The sequence below is a fragment of the Solanum dulcamara genome, chromosome 6, assembly GCF_947179165.1.
Source record: "Solanum dulcamara chromosome 6, daSolDulc1.2, whole genome shotgun sequence".
NCBI lineage: Eukaryota > Viridiplantae > Streptophyta > Magnoliopsida > Solanales > Solanaceae > Solanum > Solanum dulcamara.
In genome coordinates, this window is record NC_077242.1 from 1,117,192 (window position 1) to 1,137,672 (window position 20,481).

A 20,481-nucleotide genomic window follows, 5' to 3' on the forward strand; every position below is an offset into this window, starting at 1 on the left:
CATGCCGATGGTTACATACCCTTAATTAGCTCGCTGAGTGGTGCAGCAGCCACAAGTCCTGTCGCTATTCTACAGCTTATGAGTCATGAGCACTGTGCTACCTACCGGCCCGTATAATGAACTATGCGACAAAAACTTATTTTGATTGTGTTGGGTTAATAGTTTGTTGTTTTGGGATTATTGTGTTTGGTTTAAGGGCTCGTTTGGCGATGCAATATGAAATTATGATTTGAAATCATCAAATCATAATATGAAATTGTGATATGAAATCGTGAGATAAAGTTGAAATTTTATTTGGATATGCAATTTAGATTTTTTATGTTTGTATGTTTTTTCGTAAAGATAAAAATCCCATAAGTTGTAAAACTATTAAAATTATCTCAATTCTTCATACAATCTTACCAAATAAGTAAAAATTTATAAAATTGCATAATACACTATCACAAAGCTATTCTAAAAAAATACAACATTTATTGATAAAATTTTAATTTAATAAAAAAAATTGAACATAAATTATAGTGTACTAGTTTTTTATATAATACTCCCACATAGTATGGACAATCTCCCCACGTTGAACTTGTATTTCTCGATCATATGACCGAGAAGTCCTTAATATATCTCATTTCTCGATCATTTGAATGAAGTAGTAGTAAATTTGTTTGGTAAATAACTTTGATAAAAATAATAAATTTGGTGAATATAAATGGTAAAGTAGGAATTGATTTGAAGTAACAATAAATTTTATGTTGGTGAGGATAATCGAGATATAAATGATTTAAAAAGTAATGACATGAATTATAAATTTTATTTACATATGAAAGAAATGGTTAGTAGATATAAATGTGAGTCATTTTTTACAAAATATAAACTTCTGAGTCAATTTTTGTATTTGAAAATTTTTAAGTTGTGATTTAAAATTTTCAAATCATGCATTTTGGAGAATTTGGGATTTCATCTCAGGGACAGGGACGGTGACAGGAACGAGGGTAAGAAGGGGTAAGTGGGTTAAAGGAGCGTCTAGACTGAGAGTAAGTTCAACATTGGACTTTAATAGGAAAATCAATAGAGCTAGTTAAGATTCTAAAGAATAGGAAGATTAACATAGCTTGTGTCCAAGAGATCAAATGGGTAGGTTCTAAAGCTAAGGAGGTAGACGGGTATAAGCTTTGGTTCTCTGGTAGATCCAAGTATAAAAATGGGATAGGCATTTTAGTAGACAGTGATTTAAGGGATCAAGTGGTGGAGGTTAGGAGAGTCACTGATAGAATGATGTCGATTAATGGGCACATCGGGTCTATTTCAGGAGGGTATGATGATGTGCATGAAGCCTTTGGCTTCGGGGATAAAAATGGAGGAGGAGTTTTACTTTTGGATTTCGCAAGAGCTTTTGGATTGGTGATAGTCAATTTGAGTTTCCCAAAGAAGGAGGACCACTTGGTAACCTTCCGTAGTTCGGTGGCTAAGACTCAGATAGATTTTTACTCCGTAGGAAGGATGATAAAAGTTTGTGCAAAGACTGTAAGGTCATTCCGATCGACAATCTTATAACCCGACATAAGCTCTTGGTGATGGATTTAGGGATCAAGATTATGAGGAAGAAGAGGGCCGGGGATGACCGACCTAGGATCAGATGGGGGAGTTTGACCACGGCTAGTGCCTTGGAGATGGGAGAGAAATTGAAGGATATGGGGGCCTGGGATAATAGTGGGGATGCGAACAGTATGTGAAATAGGACGACTAGTTGTATTAGGGTTGTAGCAAGGGAAGTAAACAAAATATAATATGAAATTTCTGATGTTAATCAAATTACATACGTTTACGAACTTGCAAAAGCTACAATTACGAAGTAAAACTAAAATTAAAACCAAACAGTCCAACAAGACAATTTTGAACAATTCTTAGTTCTAACTTTAATCTTTAGTTTTTGAGGAAAGACTAAAACGTCCTTGTGTGATGTAGAAGTACTATGAAAGACTGTAGCGTACTTATATAATGTCTAGTATATTAAATTATTACTAATATTTAATATTTATGAAGGGTAAAATAATAAATTACTACGTCTTAATGGGTTATCGGTCTACCCAATACTAAAAACCGATACTGAACCGATAATTCGATAATTTTTTTTTATAAAATTATTAAAAACCCGTTAACAATTTATATAGTTTAAATATGGAAGAATTTAATACATAAAACTTAATTTATTTTGAAGTCATATTCCTCCCATATATTTTAGGAGTCTAGTAAAAGAAAACTACTTAATTTTGCTTTCCATATATTTTAGGAGTCTATTTAATATAATAAAAATAATAAAAAATGATTTTATCTAAAGCAAAGTTCTTTAATAAAGAATAAAAAGTTCAAACAACATTATTAAGTACTTTCATGCTTTTAATATTAAATATTAAATTCATTTCGGTGTCTCTGAGCCATTGTGATGGATCCTATTGGAGTTTCGGGTTCACCCCAGAAGCTCTATGATTTGATAATAAACGGGCAGCACCATTGAATGCTCCCATCATCAATATTTTTCTATAAACCTAACAACAAAACACAGTGACAATTCAAGCTTTCCATATGCTTAACATGTATGAATGTACCCTAAATAAAATAGAGGAATTTTCACAAATAACAACTGATAAGTATCTTAATTATGCTCATTAGCTATAGTTTGCTTAATTATACTCCATATTTATAGTTTATTTCGTTTGCTACTGACATATTCATTTGTATAATTTGCTGCTCCATTTGTATAATTCACTGTCAATACGCAAATAAGGGTAAATAGTTCGCTGTCAATATACAAATCCGTTTGTATAATTCGCTGTTAATATACAAATTTGTCTATATAATTCGCTGTCAATATACAAACAAGTAAATAGTTCACTGCCAACTGACAAATTTATTTGTATAATTCGCTGCCAATATACAAATTCTGGTAGCCATTCTCATTAAACTGTAGTGGCGAATTGGAATTGAGTGAAACTATAGCTATGTTAATTAATTCACTAGTAAATAATTGCTTAATTGTGTTATTTTATCATAAATAAGGGATCAGCCAATTTGGAAGAAGTTGAAAGCTAAATGGGCCATTGGGTATCACGATAAGTCCTCTATCCTTCTATAAGTGTTACGACAATCTTTATCAAATTGAAACAATTATCGACCATGACAGACTCAATGAAGACCATGGATCCATACTAAACAGGCCTTGACCCAAAATAAAGCCCACAGTACTATCCATTACCAGAATTTTGCTCTCCCCTTCCTTAAAAACCTTATCTATATCATAAAAAATTATAACTTGTTTAAAAGTACACTCACTATAATATAATAAGAAAAAACTTGAATTTCCACCAATATGAAGTGCATTAGCCTACACTCTCCAATCTTACTAAAATTTTCAACCAACAAATTCAAATGTCAATACCATAAATCAAAGCCAATTTGCCTACTGGATCAGCATTATAATGCTAAATTTGCTACTGGTTTTGTAAAAGGAAAAAGGAATCTGTTAATTGCTCCACTTAAGGCTGTTAATTCACCTGCTGCTTCTGGAGATTTGTCAGTTTTGTTGCAGACAGGGTTGGTACTTTTCTTTATTTTATTTTATTTTAACTCGTTAGATTCGGTAATATATTACTATATTATCATACTATCTTGAACAATTTGAGAAAATAATATATTTGCACATAAATTTCCACTCTCTCATTTTAGTTTGTTTGCATAAATGATTGGCTACAAAGGGATTTTTTTTAGTGAACGTGTCACAAGCTTGCTCCTATTTTTTTTGCAAAGTTTTTGTAAAAACAAAGAATTAAATTCGATTTTTGCCATACTTTCTTTTTTCGTCTGTTTTTAAAAAAATGCCTAGTACTAACAAATATAGAGGTCGTTTGGATTGACTTATAAGCTGTTTTCAGCTTTTTTGAGTGTTTGACTGGTCAACTTAAAGTCATTTTGTGCTTAAAATAAGCCCCAATAAATAGTTGAGTTTATTTGGATAAACTTATTTTGAGCAGTTTATAAATTGAAAACAGCTTATAAGTCAAAAAAAAATTGGTCTGCACTCACTTTTTTTAAAAAAACTTATAAACAGTTTTCAACTTATAAGCTGCTTAAAAATAAGTTAATCCAAACAAGCTAATAATGTGTTTGCTTATGTTTTCTTTTCTGGTAAATTGTTTTGACAGTGCATTAATGCTATTTATGTACTGGATTACAAATTTTGTGGTGCCAAAGTTCATCTTAAAGGATCTTCAAGATGACAGTACCAACAACAATAACAAGACTGATGAAAAAGATGTTCTATGAACATTAGCTACAAAGCACAAGATTGTTAGAACCAAATTAACAATCTTTATTTTATTGACTGATTCTTCTGTTTTATATATTAGAAATGTTAGGTCTCTTGTTGAAAATAACACCTCTTTTTAATCATTGACATTAACACCTCTTTTTAATCATTGACAATCTCAACTCGTTCCAACTATAGTGAATCCATCATAATACAATGAACTTAACAATACGATCGACAATATGTAATAAAATTAAAGTAACAATCAAAACAAGTATTGTATCTAAAGTAACAACACGAAGGGTAACAAATAAAACAAAAAAAAATACTACTACTGAAACGATGCAACGATATCTTTGAAGTGACCAAGGAGTTCATCAACTGTCATGAGTTGATGATCACGTTTGTCTCTCATTCGAACGCTAACCTGACCATTATTAGCTTCCTCTTCTCCAACAACTAGAATATAGTTATACTGTACAAGTTGAGCTTCTCGTACCTTTTTCCCAACTGTCTTGTCACTTATATCAACATCGACATAATAACGAGCATCGTGTAATCGTTTCCAAACATTCGTTCAACTGATCCAAGTATAGCTCTATGCATCATAACTGGTATTTGATCATTTTCTGCTACGTATTAAAGGTTGAATCGTTCAGGAAATTTGAAATCAAGTTGCAATGTTGCACATTGTAGTTTTCTTTTCATTGCATCAGAAACACTGATATTGATTTTCGGACCATAAAAAGCGCCGTCTCCCTTGGGTAGCTCCCTGTAGGAACGAACTCTGACTGAATACTCTACAATGTCCAGGGCAGTTAACTGCTGCTTTATCATCAATCTCGAACACAAACATGTTCTCCTTGTACTTTGCAGCATGGCCAGAAGTTTCCCACAACTGCATCTTGTATATATCTGGACTTCAAATCTCGTCATAGCCTCTTTTCCAGAACTCATCCTTCATGAACTCGAACAATTTGTTGCAAATTCGAGCACCATGTGGAAGAAAGAAACAGCTTCCAGGACTTATTGGATCAAAATAGAAAAGCTCCTGCTTCTTGTTCAGCTCTCTGTGATCGTATTCGCTTGATTCCTCCAGCATCTCTACGTTTTCCTGACCCATAATGTTGCAAACAAGAAAAAGGAGGAAGGAGGCACCCACAATTAACAAAAATACCTAATTTATAATCCTATACAAATTAGATTTCCTTGCATCCAAAAAGAATATCACGTTGGAAATACCATATATATTTGTAATTACCGGTATTAAACTTTATGCAAGCATCCTTGAGGAATATTTTTTCATGAAAAACATGTTTCGGAAAAATGTTTTTCATGAAAAATAACTTCCATCATATTAAATACACTAAGATTCTTCTATTAACCGTTTCGTCACAAGCATCAGCGGAAACTCACAATGCTGGAATATTCATCGGGTCTCTGTGCCTAAACTAGTAACATCCATTTACAGTTGCATAATGAACAACAACAAATAAAACAGTTGTTATACAATTGTCCAGTCATTTTCGACGGAAGTAACAGGTTTATCTGGAGATGAACTGTCGGGCTTAGGAGGTTTCTTTGAAAATATGGATGAGAATGGTTGGCGTAATGGACTCTCCTCCTCGTTCTTCTGGTCTCGCGGTGATAGTTTGTCCTTGTTTCTGAATATGAGGCTAAGCCTTTTGAATCGACTTTTTAGTTCATTCGCAGGCGCAGCTGAAGGTTCTTCAGGTTGAAATGTGATCCTTATGACTTCATCTGGACTGAGTACCATTGTCTCTACAGTCTCGTAGACCTAGTAAAAGCAGTTTGATTTAATTCATCACGGCACAACAACTTATTAAAGTAATAATCTGACATTCACAAATGCTAATTGGCAAATTTTGGGTCCAAACCAGTGATTCTATCTAGCATCAACCTGCACTATAAAGCTAATAAAATTGCTGAAGAAAACGTATGACAAGCACCAGAACGCTACTTCCATTTCTCCTTCTCAATCCCCACCCCAACCCGTCACGAACTCCGATGGAATAGGAGTAGGGGGTGCTGACTGGAAACAGGGCTATATAGGAATCAATAGGTTTCAGTGGATTTCGTATGAATTCTTTTCTTTAATTTTATAATTGAGAAATTCTCCAATGGCCCGCTAGGGCACCATTCAAAATTCAGTGGATAATGAGCCAGCTTGGGTAATGTTCACCACTTCAACATCAGTTTTTTTGTTGATGTGCCTAACCTACACATCATGCGTTGTTCTCTTACTAGAGAACCAAAAGTCAAATGCACAAACACGTCGCAGGAGCAAGACTTGTGCTTGTATCCAGCACGAGTCAGCAAGCTTATTAACCTTCACAAAGTTAGATAAGACAAACCTGGCACAATTCATCAACTTTGTCAACCCAGTTGCTTCTTTGACAGGTGACAATGACATATTCTTTACAATCACTGAACAGCTTCGACAAATTTGAATTGTTGGAGAGGGTGGCCTCAGCAGTTACAAACCCTGATCCCAACTGAAATTTAAATACCAAATATCATATGTTATAGTCTTTATGATTTGGAAGCTAAATGAAGGTCACCCAAGCTTCATGGGTGATTTGATCAAAAAAATAAAAAAATAAAATTAGAAGCTGAAAAATGTCACAACCAAGCCAGAATGATGCTTTATTTACTATGTAATGGAACCGTGAGAAGGAGGGATATGATGAATTCCTAAACACCACCAAATAAACTGTGATTTATTACTATATAATTGGTCTGGCTACCAAAAGTAGATGGCATATAGAAAAGAAAATCATGTCTTGCACAAATTTCATCAACTTTTTCCTCTTGACAAAAAAAGATGCATAAAAATAGCATATTCTCAACTGTATATTTGAGTTTATAAGATGAAATTTCCACATAAGACAGGCTGATAAAAATTCAAAATCTATGTTCATAATGAAAAATACCAAACCTTGAAACTACAGAAAAAAATCCTTAAGTTACCAGTTCCAAAAAAAAAGGGGAAAAAATCCTTGTTCAACATGGAACTGCAATACTACTACAAGAGAGTTTCTGCTAGTCCACAAGCTTATATATCAGTGTATATTCATTTTTTTATTTCTTTTACCATGACAGGCTGCATTCTTTACTTATGGGAGTCTGAGGAATGAGAGTAGCAGAAGAGACAGACGAAAATTAAGACCAGACACATTTTAAACATGCATAAGAGGACTTACAAGAGATATAAACAGCTGCTTGAAAAGCTCAGGGGGCGATATATCCTCTAAATTATCCAGAATACTTTCCCTACAGAAGGCACATAGAGTTCCTTTCAGAAAAACAAAACACTTTGTTTAGATCTTCAGAGCCGGCCTGGAGCTTAGAAACTTACACTGCCAAATCCTCATCAAAGAGAGGAGTTTGTCTAACAGCCGGCACTGGCTTTGAGGTTTCCCATAGTTCGCGCCACAAGTTGCCTAAAAACATCAATCCGCAGAATTTGTCAGATAAAGTTTTGAACACTTCTTCCACCTCTTCTGCTTGAAATGCGTTAAAGATGGTTTGAACTTATCACATTATCAACAATCATAATGCAAGCGTGAGAAGTCTTAAGAGGACAGGGCAAACTTAGTGCAAGTTAGTATTTTGTTCTACCCACCCCAAAACCAATTCCACCAACTAGTTTAAAAATATTCTTCTACAACCGCCTTAGCACGTACTCAAAAGAATCTTTCTTCTACTAAGACCCACTGGAGTTACTAGACTACTTGAATGAAAAAGTGGAAAAGGCTACCATTTTGGAAGGTTCTGTCTCATATGTGCTAAATGACCTGTAGTTGTTCCTTATGTACACAAGTATTTTAGCAGCTTCATTTTTTAATATGTAGCCTATTGTATGGTCGCCTAGTCTGTGTGATTATAAGAATAGAATACAATGGACATCTAACATGTTAACACATACATAAATTCACAAGATAAATTACCTCATAAACATAAAAATGTTTTGTTTGTTCATGGTTGCTGCAATTTAACATTAACTGCTTTCATTGATGAAACCAATAACAGTTGTTCTAGGTCTGCACACTTTATAAGTGACCAATAGACAAATCAAACCAACTTGTGGTACAGTCCAATTTGAGCAGATGAAGCCTGAAGAGTGATTAACAATGGCTGCTAAAATATAGAAACATGTGACCACTTTTTCTGATTCAGCAGCTCAAATTGAAGGTCGATTTACACCCTATTGGCTAAAGAAGACCCTAAAACCAGAAAGACTCATGCATAACAAAGAAAAAGCAACTGAAGTACAACAATTGAAATGTTATTTTGAGAAAACAAGAGGTGAGAATTGTGACATGAAATTTGAGTTAATTAGAATAGAACCTTCTTTCTGCATTCGAGTACTGAGTTGGCCTCTTCCAGACAATGAGTCATTAGCATCAAGCGTTTCACATTCCATCCAATCAGGAGGAGAATGCCATCTAACGAAATCTTCTAATATACACCCAGGGTTTGCTGCCTAGTAGAGTTCAGGAAATTTGCATGTTAGTTTCAGTCAGATACTGCCAAATTGCCAACTTGAGAAGGTACTTCAGAAAACTCTAAATTACAGATTCTGTTACTGAAACTTCACCTTGAAAGCCTGCATGTCAGAAAGGAGTTGAGAGCACCCAGCTCCAAGACTGATGATAGGAAAGACAAGCATTTCAGATGAAAAGGCCAAGATTATCCTACTTGTGTCTATAAGTTGGAATATTTGAGGCATTAGGGGCAGCATTGAGCAGTAAAGTATGAAACAAATAAAAGGACAAGGAACAAAAGAAATCAGATGATTGTATTCTTTAATACCAAAAAAAAACTGGAAGCTCCTTGATGTATTTGTAATAACTAGAAAATAAGAATTAAAAAAAATAGTTTGAACAACGTTGATAATTAATGCCAGCACTTTTTTGATAAAATGATGATTAGTGACCACTTATCCAAGAAAAAGAAGACCCACAACTATCATTCCTGAGCAAATTTTAGTGTAACAAAGGTATAGGTAAAGTAAATGTTTTTTGCAGAATAAGTGTTGAACTGCTAATACTAATGATTGATTGGCCTCCATTTATGGCATGATCTTGAAAACAAACAGCCTAAATGCATTACCTCCCTGTTCGGAGCACCAGCTCCTCTGTTTCTTTGATTAGATCTTCTGTTAGCAAAGGTTCTTCCTACATATATATATTCATGGTCATAAACAATCAATAGTTAACGGTGGAAGGTATCCAATTCGTATCATAACATCTGCTCCTGTCCACAAACCTGCATTACTGGAGTATATATAGGTTCACCCGTTTCCAGCATTGTTAGATCAGATCGGCTGTCCACTCCTAGCCGAAGAATTAATTCTCCTGTGCTAACTTTAGCGTACAAGATGGGAGTTGCAGGAAGAGTGCTCTCATCAACAAGAACATCAGTATTTGAACTTGCTAGTCTAACAACCAAATCCAACGATTCAGTGGCTGCAATGCGTCGTTTTTTTCTGGAAATGCAACGGTTAATAACCTGGAGTTGCTGATACAAAAGACATGAATTTAGGTCCGGAATTTGATCTGGAGGAATGCCAGGGATATATTGTCCTTCAGACCACAGCCTCCTCAACTGCATGCAAAGAAGATTGAAGTGAAGTACTCAGTTAGAGCATTTACAGAACTATGTTCACAGCACATCAACTAAATTAGGAAAATGATCTAACTAGAAGATGATATACCATTAAAAGGATCCACTATCTACAAGTGACTACAACAAATTGCATACGGGGTTAATATCTACTCATGAAGCTATAATATGTCACTGCAGCTTAAATGAATGAGACCAGTGAATTAATGCACTAGTGGACACTACAAAATCTGGAAAAGGGTCCATAAGCTCCATAAAATAGTAATGAAAGCGAGTTTACCCTTCACACCAAAAAAAGGAAAAGAAAGAGAGAAATCAGAAGAGGAGAAGAGTATGAAGTGGTTCAATTTGCAAAACTTTCAAACAAGGATATAGACATGTCATATTATATCACTATGATTGAAAAATGAAATTCAACTTGATTGGTAGCCTTAACTATCAAGCTATATCAACTTTGGTGTTTTTTTTTGTGTGTGTGTTGGTGGGGGATCTGCAATTTTTCTTGCAATCAAGTCAAAGATCATGAAATAAGGATAAATGCAGCATTTAACAGTCCTTTTTTGATTGTTCTACAGCAATTATGCTTCAAGAGTATGACTCCTAATTTTGTGTCTGCTCGCAAGTCTTGTCTTATCCAAATGCATGTAAATGGAGAAAAGTATTTGAAAAAAGGTTGAAAGCCTTCCTGGTTGGTTTGGATTCTATCATTCCAAAGACTGCCTTCTTTCATTATTTTTATAACCATGGTGAAGGGAAGCCTTGGAGTAATTGGTAAAGTTGCTGCCATGTGACCAGGAGGTCACGGGTTCAAGCCTTGGAAACAGCCTCTAGAAGAAATTCAAGGTAAGGCTGCGTACAATAGACCCTTGTGGTCGGGCCCTTCCCCGGACCCTGCACATGGCGGGAGCTTAGTGCATCGGGCTGCCCCCTTATAACCATGATGTCTGGGCGAACTTGTTGCACCTCGACTAATTCCACGGGCACCTGCTACCTCCAAGAGGCACAAGTTACCGGGTAACTCTATCCAACAAGACTTGGAAAGATGGGATAATTCTAAGGACTATCTTTTAACATTATAAACCTGGACTTTACCAGAGAAGTCAATCGTTTGCGTTCTTTAAAGAAGTCGTGCGCACTGCTAGTCATAAGTAGTTGACTCCAGGTCAAAAAATGGTCATCAATTACTAATAAAAATCAACTTCCAGCACTATCATCACCACTAAGAAAATAAAAATAAGCTTAAAATGAAAAAATCAACGACGTACTAACCATGGTAACTATCAAGTTGTTATGCATAAATATACTATATATTTTTGCATTACCATAGCCAACTTAACCATCAGAACATGAACATCTAATCCCTACTAGCCTTCCTGGTCAAGGATCATTACAACAATAAGATACCCAGTGAAATCCCACTAAGTGGGGTATGGGAAGGGTAGAGTGTATGCAAACCTTACCACTACCTCGTGGAGGTAGAGAGGCTATTTCCGACAGAACCTCGGCTGGTCAAGGACTCAAGGATCATTGCAGATGAATAAAATTTGCTTTTAGGCAAGTTCACTACCCTCAAGAGAGCCACTTGTTTAGGAGTAAGATATAGTTGCAACATTCTATCAGGGGTGAAAAGTGATGCTGCTTTATTATTCTTCAGAAACCACCCCTTTAACAGCAGGACAGATAGTTCAATGCATATTCATGTTAGAGTAAGTGATAGAGAGATCTACTAGGACAACAGGAACCCTCTGTGTTTAGAAAACTGAATGTGAACTAGTTTTGGAAAGTATACTTACTTCAACAACAATTTTGCACCATAATAATGCCATTTTACGCAGTGATTTCATACGTCCAGTTACATCAGCAAGATTAACAATAAAACTTTCAGGAGGAGCACCATGAAGATCCTTAGGCAAAGATGAAGCATTTGCAGAATCTACCTTGCTTCCAGGAATATGTCCTTCTACAAGTATCTTGCAGATATTGCAGTGGAAGTGAAAATCACACAGGGTAATCCATATGGCTAAAGGTAGATATTACTATTATAATTAATACAGGAACGTATTCCATCACATAATTGAAGAAACTAGCATCTACCTGCATCTAGCAGTAAATTGATAAGAGACAAGACTTTGTCATCCGCACCAAATTCACCGGCAAATTTGTCATCTTTTTCACGTAGCACTAGTGACTTTACTGCTGACAAGCTTAAGCTAGCCCTCTCCATGATGGGTGAGGAACCTCTGGATGAAGCTAGGAAGTCTTTCATTGTAATATACCTCTTTCCAGCCCTAGGAAGGAGGCAATAGGGGGGAAGGGAAAAGGGAATTAGAACCGCATCATCAATTTTAAAGAAAAAGAAACCCATGTATATAAGTGATTAAACATTCTTTTTTAGTTCACAGTAACAATGCAAAAATCAAACACTTCATGTGAACACCAATGAGATGCGAAAACTGACAGAGAACCCCAACTAAAATTGAGGTGGTTAAAATTTCCAAATTTAAAGATAAACAAATATCTTACTCAACAACTACAGCTAATTGCTTCATGACAGAGGCTGGAGGAATGATATCTCTGTCCCGAAGTTTTGAATCTTCCATCGTCGAACCTGATTCAGATTCCTTGAGAAAATAAAGAAACTCATATCATTAGAAAAACAAAATTAAGGACATATTTCAGTTAAAGGAGTCGTATATTAGATATCCCCTATTTGATAGATCTTCAAAGTTACAGAACAAGAAGTGCTCTCCAACTAAGCATTTCTTATAAGAGAAAAATATGTGCCCATTTACATAATTTTCTTGACTCTAAGAATGAAAAAAAGTTGATTCGAACATACAAAAGAACTATTTATTGTAAGTTTAAAGCCTTAAAATGCTCACTAAGTAGATGATACTCGATAATAGGCTACGTTTGACAACAACATTAACTCTTGATTTACAGAAAGATAACTAATCTTTAGCGTCAACCAAGTATCAATAATGGTTTCTGCAAAGGTCAGCTATATATAAGACCTTTTTTGAAACAATATGAAATGGGGACAGGACGCTAACAAACAGCTATCATTGCATGTCAAAAGGTAGAATTATGTGAGAAATAACCGGGGGGGAGGGGGGGAGCAGCTAAAGGAATACCAAGGAAAGAATGCTTTGTATATTAAGAACCTCGTGTTGTAGAACAAGTGAGACGACTCACCTTTGAATTAGGTATTTCCCTCTCACTCATGAAGCAAATATTTTCATCAAAAATTGCATATGCCATTCCTGGACTTTCAGCTTTGTCAGTGCACTCAGTTCCTCTTTTGCCTATTCTTATGTTCTTAAACCTCTCCTGCCAGTCCTGCTTTGCCTTTATTGGTGGAGGCCTCCGCCTTGAATTCTTTTCGTCCTGGCAACAAGGTATCCTTAAGAATACTTAACAACAGCTCAATATACTCTCAGATGTATACAACAAAACAAACAGCTAAAATCAAGTTAAAGATATCTAAAACATAACAGTGTGAGATAAATTAAGAAATTAAAAACAACTATGTTGACATCAAGTTACGCCTACTATGCTCCTTGTGGAAAAGAAAAAACAAAAGAAAATTGAAGCATTGAAATTAGCCAGTTAAATCTTCCTATATTAGCTTAACAACTCATAGTACCCCGAGGTACGAGCCGGGTAAAAATAGTTTAACTATGATAAATCCTCAATCTGCCTATAGTAGCTTAACAAAGCATAGTAACCCAATCTACGAGCAGAATAAAATAGTTTAACTATGATAAGTCCTCAATCTGTCTAGATTAGCTTAACCAAGTATAGTACCCCGATTTACAGACAGGGTAAAAATAGTTTAACTATGATAAATCCTCAATCTGCCTATATTAACTTAACAAAGCATAGTAACCCGATCTACGGGCAGAATAATAATAGTTTAACTATGATTAATCCTCAATCTGTCTATATTAGCTTAACCAAGCATAGAACCCCGATCTACAGGCAGGATAAAAATGGTTCAACTATGATAAATCCCCTGAATATGGAGCTGAATAGAGCAACACGATGGATTCATATAGCTAACTCCAACTAATTGCCGATAGAGGCATAGTTCATTAGTAATATATATTGAAATAAGCTAGTTGACTTTGAACTTCTAATCATAAATCCAATCGAAATTTGAACATTCTCTGTATTCTCTCGTTATCATCTTCTTCATCAATCAAAACATTAATCACCAAAAAAAAATAATCCCGATCATATGCATTCTAACAGAAAATGTCGAAAAACAGAATGATAATAATTACTAAAAGAAAAATAAAAACGAAGATAAAATTTACCTTAGACTCGTCCTTATCGTCTGAAATCTCGCTTGTTGACGTCGCCAGCGATTGCTTATCCGAATCTGTTCCAATTTTGAATGTCGAATAGAGCAAAAAATGAAAAAAAAAAATGTATACAAGTAATAGAAATTAATTTTCACAGTAATTGGAAGAAAAGAAGGAGAAATGAGATGGAGGAACCTGTATCGTTGATGAGATCAGATTTTTTGATATCAGTGAAAACTTTCTCCGCTTTAGCTGCCGCAGAATGGAAGGCCGTCTTTGCTCTAGATACGAATGACGCCTCCATTTCCTAAGCCGAGTTCGTCGGAAAATTGATGGATTTATGGAGGGAACAAATAAAATCAATGGGAGTCTATCACGCTAATCCGTAGACGGTGTTTGACAAATTTTTCAGCATTTTAATAATGCTTATCATTTTGTGCTAATAATAAAATAATACAAACTTAATTAAATTATGTTGCTATCATGTTTCCTACTTTACTACTAATCTAATAAATTATATTCGATAAGGTTATATAACTTTTAATTCATGAAATTCAATGAACCTCCTTCATTCCAACTATAGAAAGTAGTAATTTTTTTGATGATTTATTATTTTCATCATATAAAAAAAATTAATTTTTGGACTATTGATTAGTGGATAAATTTTATTTTAGAGGAATTAAAGAAATATAATTTGACGTGACAAAAATAGTTTAGGATAAAAAACGAACATGAGGATGAACATCTAGTTTGAACTTCAAGTTAAAATTTGAAAGTTAGGTATGTCATATTAAGTTATTAACAACCTTTCCATTAGGCCACCTAGCAACGATTCCGACTCCGAAATTGTCGGTTCTTTTCATTAGCATATTAACCGCTTTGAATAAGAAAAGAACGTATGTTTTAAATATTTTGAGACGGATGAACATTCTGACAAGTGTTTAGTTCAAACTTTAAATGTGTTAGTATTAACTACTTTCGAGGGAGGTCACCTAGCAAAAACTCCAAATCCAAAATCATTACCTTTCTCCATTAACATACTAGTAGTCTGAATTTTTTTTAAAAAGACAGTATATATTTAATATTTTAAATGACGAACAAATATTAAGACGAGCGTCTAGTTCAAATTTTAAATCAAGAATCAAAATTTAAAGCAATTTTAATTTAGTGTGTTATATTAGTAATTAATAACCTGTGAGGGAAGGTGCCTAGTAAGTCCTCCCAAGTCCAAAATTATCACCCCTTTTCATTAACATATTAATACTTTGTACTACTAAGTCTTTAATTTTCCACAATTTAGTGATCAAGGATTTGACTTTGTACGACAATCTATAGTATAGTAAGCTTATTGTCCCAATTGAGATTGCATCACTCCCTTTCCTCATACTTCTAGCTTATTTAGACGCCGTTTGGATTGGCTTATAAACTGTTTATATGATGTTTTCGGCTTTTTTTAATGTTTGACTGGCAAATTTAAAGTCATTTTGTGCTTAAAATAAACCTCAATAAATAGTTGGGTTTATTTGGATGAATTTATTTTAAGCAATTTATAAGTTGAAAACAGTTTATAAGTCAAAAAAAAAAGTTGATCTGCACCTATTTATTTTTTTTAACTTATAAGCAGTTTTTAACTTATAAGCTGCTTAAAAATAAGTCAATCCAAACAGGCTATTAGTCGAGTTTTTGGGAAGTTAAAAATATTTATTTAAAATTAAAGTGTTTCGTTAATTTTTTAAAAGAGAAAAAAAAAAGTTATTTTAAAATATAATTTTAGAAGCCGCAAAAAATGATTTCTCGATAAACACTTTCTGAAAGTTTGGCCAGGGACAAATTGTTGCTTTTATATTGACAAAATATTTTTCAGATTAGCCAAATACAAACAACTACTCTTCAAAGAATTTTGACAAAAATATCATCTTTCAAAATAAGCGGAATTCTGAAGAATTCTTATTTATATTATTTTAAATATTTTTTTCTGGATAAGCTACTACATGATGGTCAAATTCATTGAGGTTACATATTTTTTTGTATTGTTGAAGAGAGTATTAACAAGAATTTTTGCTGTTGCCTCTGTAGGATGAACTTCATCCCAGAAAATGTGATCACTCCTGTTGGGACAATATTTTGAAAGAGGGATACAAGGACCTTCAGCATATAATTTCCCTATCCCACAACAAGCAGATTTAACCTCAAGAAAACCTGAAAAATAAACCATATTTATTGGACAGTTGCAATATGGTAAGGCAGAAGTTATAATGTGTGCGTATATTTTATCTTCTCAAACGCTACTTGTAAGATCATACTAGCTATGTTATTGTTTTTTGTATTTTGGTTAGAATAACAACAAAAAGGTTATGGTAGAATGGATAAGATCACTCCACCATTAAGTCTTAACCAAAGGTGTTAAGCATCGAGAAAAAACCATAGTAAAGAGCACTTCTTAATTAAATATGTCTTATGCAGCACGTATTTGATCGAATTAGGCATGACAAGACCCAATGCAAGTATCAAACAATTGGTCGGAAACCAAAATATTGAAAAAAAATGAACTTATTGTGATCATACCATGTTTTGTAGGATTTTGGATGAGATTAACAAAGAAATCATAGAAGGTTGTGTTAGAATGCATAATAGCAAAAACTAAATCACTAAAGGTTGCAGTAGGATGAATAAGATCAATTTACCCTTAAATCTTAATTAGAAATCTCATATTCAAGTCTTAAGTATCAAGAACAATTCTAGTAAAGAGTATTTTTCCTCAAATGTATCTTATACGATGCATATCTAATCTGAATTAGTCAAGACATGCCCATTGATCGAAAATCCAAAAAAAATAATAAAGTTTTTATAATCATACCATATTTTGTAGGATTTTGGATGAGATCAACCAAGAAATCATAGATGTTGAAATAGGAGTAGCTGAAATCTTGCTTGAGCTTTGACTTCAATTTTAGCAACATGGATTGTAAAGATTTATTGTAAATTATGGCCCAATGATTAGCCTCATCGTTACAATTATATGAAGAATTCAGAAGCCTTTGCGCTGGAGTGCACCCTATTGGTCCAATCCCAACAATCACATATTTACGTCCACCCAAACCATGTATTTGCTAAAATCAAATCAAACTAATTAATAATATAAAAGTAAACATAAAAGCAAAATTAGTAAGGTACATTAAGCTCTCACTTGTTTGGAGGTCTGAAAAGTTCGGGCCACAAGGGTGTACACAAATTGATATTCAATGATTAAACATATACAATAATTATTTTAAATGATTATGTCAAATAATTAAAATAAGTAATAGAAAAAGAAGAAAAAAATACGATAAAGTGTATTTGATACGATGAAAGTCATTTTTGAAGTAAAATATTTTATCAAATAATTTTCTTTATGAAAACTATCTATTCAAATTTTTGAAAAATATTTTATGGTGTTTGATTGATGAATGAAGTAATTTTCTGCGAGAAAAGATTAGTAATGATATTAGCAAATTGGTGAAAATTTTGAATAATAAAGAATAATAATAATGTCCAAGTGTTAAAGTAAGTAATACTATGAAATTAGAAATCATTATAGTTATAAGGAAAATGACTTCCGCCCATAAGTTAGTAGAGGTCATTTTCCTCCTTTGGATGTCAAACTTTGGTGGAAAACATTGTTCTGAAAAATTATTTTCGTTATATCAAACATATTTTATATTTTCTTTCTTGTTGTTCATGGTGGCAGATATTAGGCATAAGATATGGGTCTAGACTTCATATATCTATAAATATTTGATTATAAATTTAATTATTATATATATTAATTTGCAATCATTATAAAAAATTATAAATTTTAAATTTTGAATAATTTAATGTTAATCGAAGCTAGAAGTACTTACCATTAGGTGGTTCGAAAAGGTAGATAACATTAAATCAATGTACTCTTGTGGTGATTTGATGGTAGGGAATCTGGATTTTGAAGTGAAATAGTTGAAAAGGTCATTGCTTCCAATAACAAAGGTAAATAGAGAATTTGACAAGTGTTTTTTTGTTGCACTTTCTCCTATATTTTTAATCAACCTTTGTTGCACTTCAGAGAAATACCCAACTTGTTTTGAGAGGTAAATTGTTCCATTCTATAGCAAAGAAAAAAACTCATTAGAAAAGTTAAACACGGCGCTAGTACATATAATACAGCTCTCTATAACGATGTTATTTGTCCGACTATTTTTTAAATAGTTATATATAGAGAAATATAATTATAAAGAACGTTACGTAATATAATATAATATGAAAAATCAGTTCTAGAATAAAATTGACTTGAAAATACGAGAAAACATAGATACTATAAAAGGAGAAATTGCAAACCCCTACTCTTAATGTTTCAAAATATATAGGTACACTTAGCTTTCTTTGTTTCAAAAAAATGCCTAAATTCGAAATACAAGTCATCAAGCATACCATTTTCTGTATAAAATCAGACCTAGATATTCTTTTTTAAAATAAAATTCACATATTTATGAACTACAAAAAGAAAAAATGTAAGTAGGGGTTTTAAGAAGACCTTTGAAAAAATCATAATGTAAAGGAGAAAATCGAATTCTTTCAATAATAATAACATTATGTAAAATAAAACGGAATAAATATGATCTTACATAAGGATGATCATTGGTGCTATTTAAAATTCCAGCTCCTCCCGAGGCAAAGCTTACACCTTTCAGAAAGAGGTCATTCTTGTTGGAAAGATACGGTGGAGGTGTAGATAAACCAACATTTTCGGCTGTTACATAAAAAACAAGTTCCCAAATGTCACATTTTAAAGAAGAGGTGAAGTAATTAAATTAATGATTAGCAAATTACATACAAGACCATTGAAATTACAGTATAATTGCAGTTAATAAATTATCAATTTTATTTTTCTAATCATAAAATCACTCAATTTTCACATAATTTCCTAGGATATCATTACCGGTGAAGCTAGCCAAAACTGGCTAATTAGTTACTATTAGAATATCACTTCATATTATCTGCTTTTAAAGTTTTTGTGTATCATTTAAATGCCACTTTGTTAATTAAAGCAATCAAAAGTAAATTAGGGAAACAGGGTAATAATATATGCTTTTTACTTAAAATGTCAAATTTTTTAAAACAAATTTAATTTTACCAAAACGATTAATGCTTGGACTGAAGGTACTCCCTCCGCCCACTTTGACTTGTCTAATTGAATTAAAAAATAAATGTATATTTTCGCTTGTTCAACTTTAAAATCAAGAGATAATTTATAATTTCGTTTCTAATTTATTCTTATTAATTATTATCTAGTCATCTCCCAAAACATTTGATTTGAATTACATTCAAAGAGTGATGTAGTAAAATTATTGTTCTATTTATTACTTCTTAAGGGATTATTTGGTATGCGGAATGGGATAGACAAAGTTATCCCATGGGATACATTTATTTTTGTTATAAAAAAAATCTCATGAGATTAGTTATCCCACCATATAAATGAGATAACTTATAAATATTGGATAAATAATTCTAAAACTAATTAATATGTACCCCTAACTAAACACAGGATAAAACAATCATGCATTTTATCCCGTGATTACTATAGCTTATTCCTCATATCAAACAACTTTTAAGAGGCTTGACAAGTCAATATTGAACAAGTAAAAATGGACGGATCGAGGAAGTAAGATTTACCAATAAAGTCAGCAGCATTTTTCCCATTACTGAATCTTCCAGTTGGTTTGCCACCAGGGAAATCAATTCCATTGAAAAGAAAATTTGCTCTGAATACTGTATCCAAATAATTATTATTCCCAACATCAACTAGAGAATCACCAAACACATACATGGCTGTCACCTTTTGTGCTCTTGACATATTCAATTGCAAAAGACATAAAATTGCAATTATTAAACCACATGAATTTAGCAATTTAGTTTTGTTAGAACCCATTGATCTTGTTCAATTCCAAATATATTATGTTAGACAAAAAGACAATTTATATTGAAGGTGTGTTTAATTTAATGCCATTAGCAACAAGGCAAAATATTCACAAATAAGATCCTAGAAAGAGTCAAAAAAATAATTAAATTACCATTAAAGGCAATGCGATCCAGTCATGTGTCAAAACATAAAGAGAAAAAAAAAAGTCAAAATAAAATAATGAGAATCTCAAAATATTCTGCATGTTTTCTTTCATGACTTTAAGTTGTTTGCACTGTTAGTGTAAAAAAAAAATC

The 20,481-nt window shown here is 33.1% G+C and overlaps 3 protein-coding genes across 3 annotated transcripts; 1 reads left to right on the forward strand and 2 right to left on the reverse strand.

The window, feature by feature from the left end:
* Positions 1 to 3,312: 3,312 nt before the first annotated feature.
* On the forward strand, positions 3,313 to 4,466 carry LOC129892513 (uncharacterized). Its single transcript, XM_055968092.1, has 2 exons — positions 3,313 to 3,585; positions 4,194 to 4,466. The coding sequence occupies exons 1-2, from the start codon at positions 3,362 to 3,364 to the stop codon at positions 4,312 to 4,314; spliced, it is 345 nt and encodes a 114-aa protein (XP_055824067.1). The 5' UTR covers positions 3,313 to 3,361; the 3' UTR covers positions 4,315 to 4,466.
* An 857-nt stretch (positions 4,467 to 5,323) lies between these two features.
* LOC129892512 (uncharacterized) lies at positions 5,324 to 14,679 on the reverse strand. The gene is made up of 14 exons (XM_055968091.1): positions 14,449 to 14,679; positions 14,266 to 14,330; positions 13,142 to 13,333; positions 12,470 to 12,567; positions 12,041 to 12,234; positions 11,740 to 11,906; positions 9,590 to 9,928; positions 9,434 to 9,498; positions 8,919 to 8,967; positions 8,669 to 8,804; positions 7,677 to 7,761; positions 7,522 to 7,591; positions 6,673 to 6,813; positions 5,324 to 6,095 (listed from the first exon to the last, which is right to left on the reverse strand). The coding sequence occupies exons 1-14, from the start codon at positions 14,555 to 14,557 to the stop codon at positions 5,802 to 5,804; spliced, it is 2,004 nt and encodes a 667-aa protein (XP_055824066.1). The 5' UTR covers positions 14,558 to 14,679; the 3' UTR covers positions 5,324 to 5,801.
* A 1,561-nt stretch (positions 14,680 to 16,240) lies between these two features.
* LOC129891785 (GDSL esterase/lipase At5g55050-like) lies at positions 16,241 to 20,194 on the reverse strand. The gene is made up of 5 exons (XM_055967269.1): positions 19,939 to 20,194; positions 18,891 to 19,015; positions 18,135 to 18,371; positions 17,111 to 17,363; positions 16,241 to 16,452 (listed from the first exon to the last, which is right to left on the reverse strand). Exons 1-5 carry the CDS (start codon positions 20,192 to 20,194, stop codon positions 16,241 to 16,243), a joined length of 1,083 nt encoding a protein of 360 aa, XP_055823244.1.
* Between the last annotated feature and the right edge of the window lie 287 nt (positions 20,195 to 20,481).

Excerpts from the sequence above, each read along its gene's own strand:
- LOC129892513 (XM_055968092.1), top strand. The coding sequence starts at position 3,362 with ATGAAGTGCATTAGCCTACACTCTCCAATCTTACTAAAATTTTCAACC. Across the intron at positions 3,586-4,193 it reads TCAGTTTTGTTGCAGACAGG|TGCATTAATGCTATTTATGT; the intron begins GTTGGTACTTTT and ends TTGTTTTGACAG.
- LOC129892512 (XM_055968091.1), bottom strand. The coding sequence starts at position 14,557 with ATGGAGGCGTCATTCGTATCTAGAGCAAAGACGGCCTTCCATTCTGCG. Across the intron at positions 11,907-12,040 it reads CAATTTACTGCTAGATGCAG|AAGGACATATTCCTGGAAGC; the intron begins GTAGATGCTAGT and ends AGATACTTGTAG. Across the intron at positions 9,499-9,589 it reads TATATACTCCAGTAATGCAG|GAAGAACCTTTGCTAACAGA; the intron begins GTTTGTGGACAG and ends ATATATATGTAG.
- LOC129891785 (XM_055967269.1), bottom strand. The coding sequence starts at position 20,194 with ATGGGTTCTAACAAAACTAAATTGCTAAATTCATGTGGTTTAATAATT. Across the intron at positions 18,372-18,890 it reads GCACCAATGATCATCCTTAT|AATGGAACAATTTACCTCTC; the intron begins GTAAGATCATAT and ends TCTTTGCTATAG. Across the intron at positions 16,453-17,110 it reads CCAAAATCCTACAAAATATG|GTTTTCTTGAGGTTAAATCT; the intron begins GTATGATTATAA and ends TTTATTTTTCAG.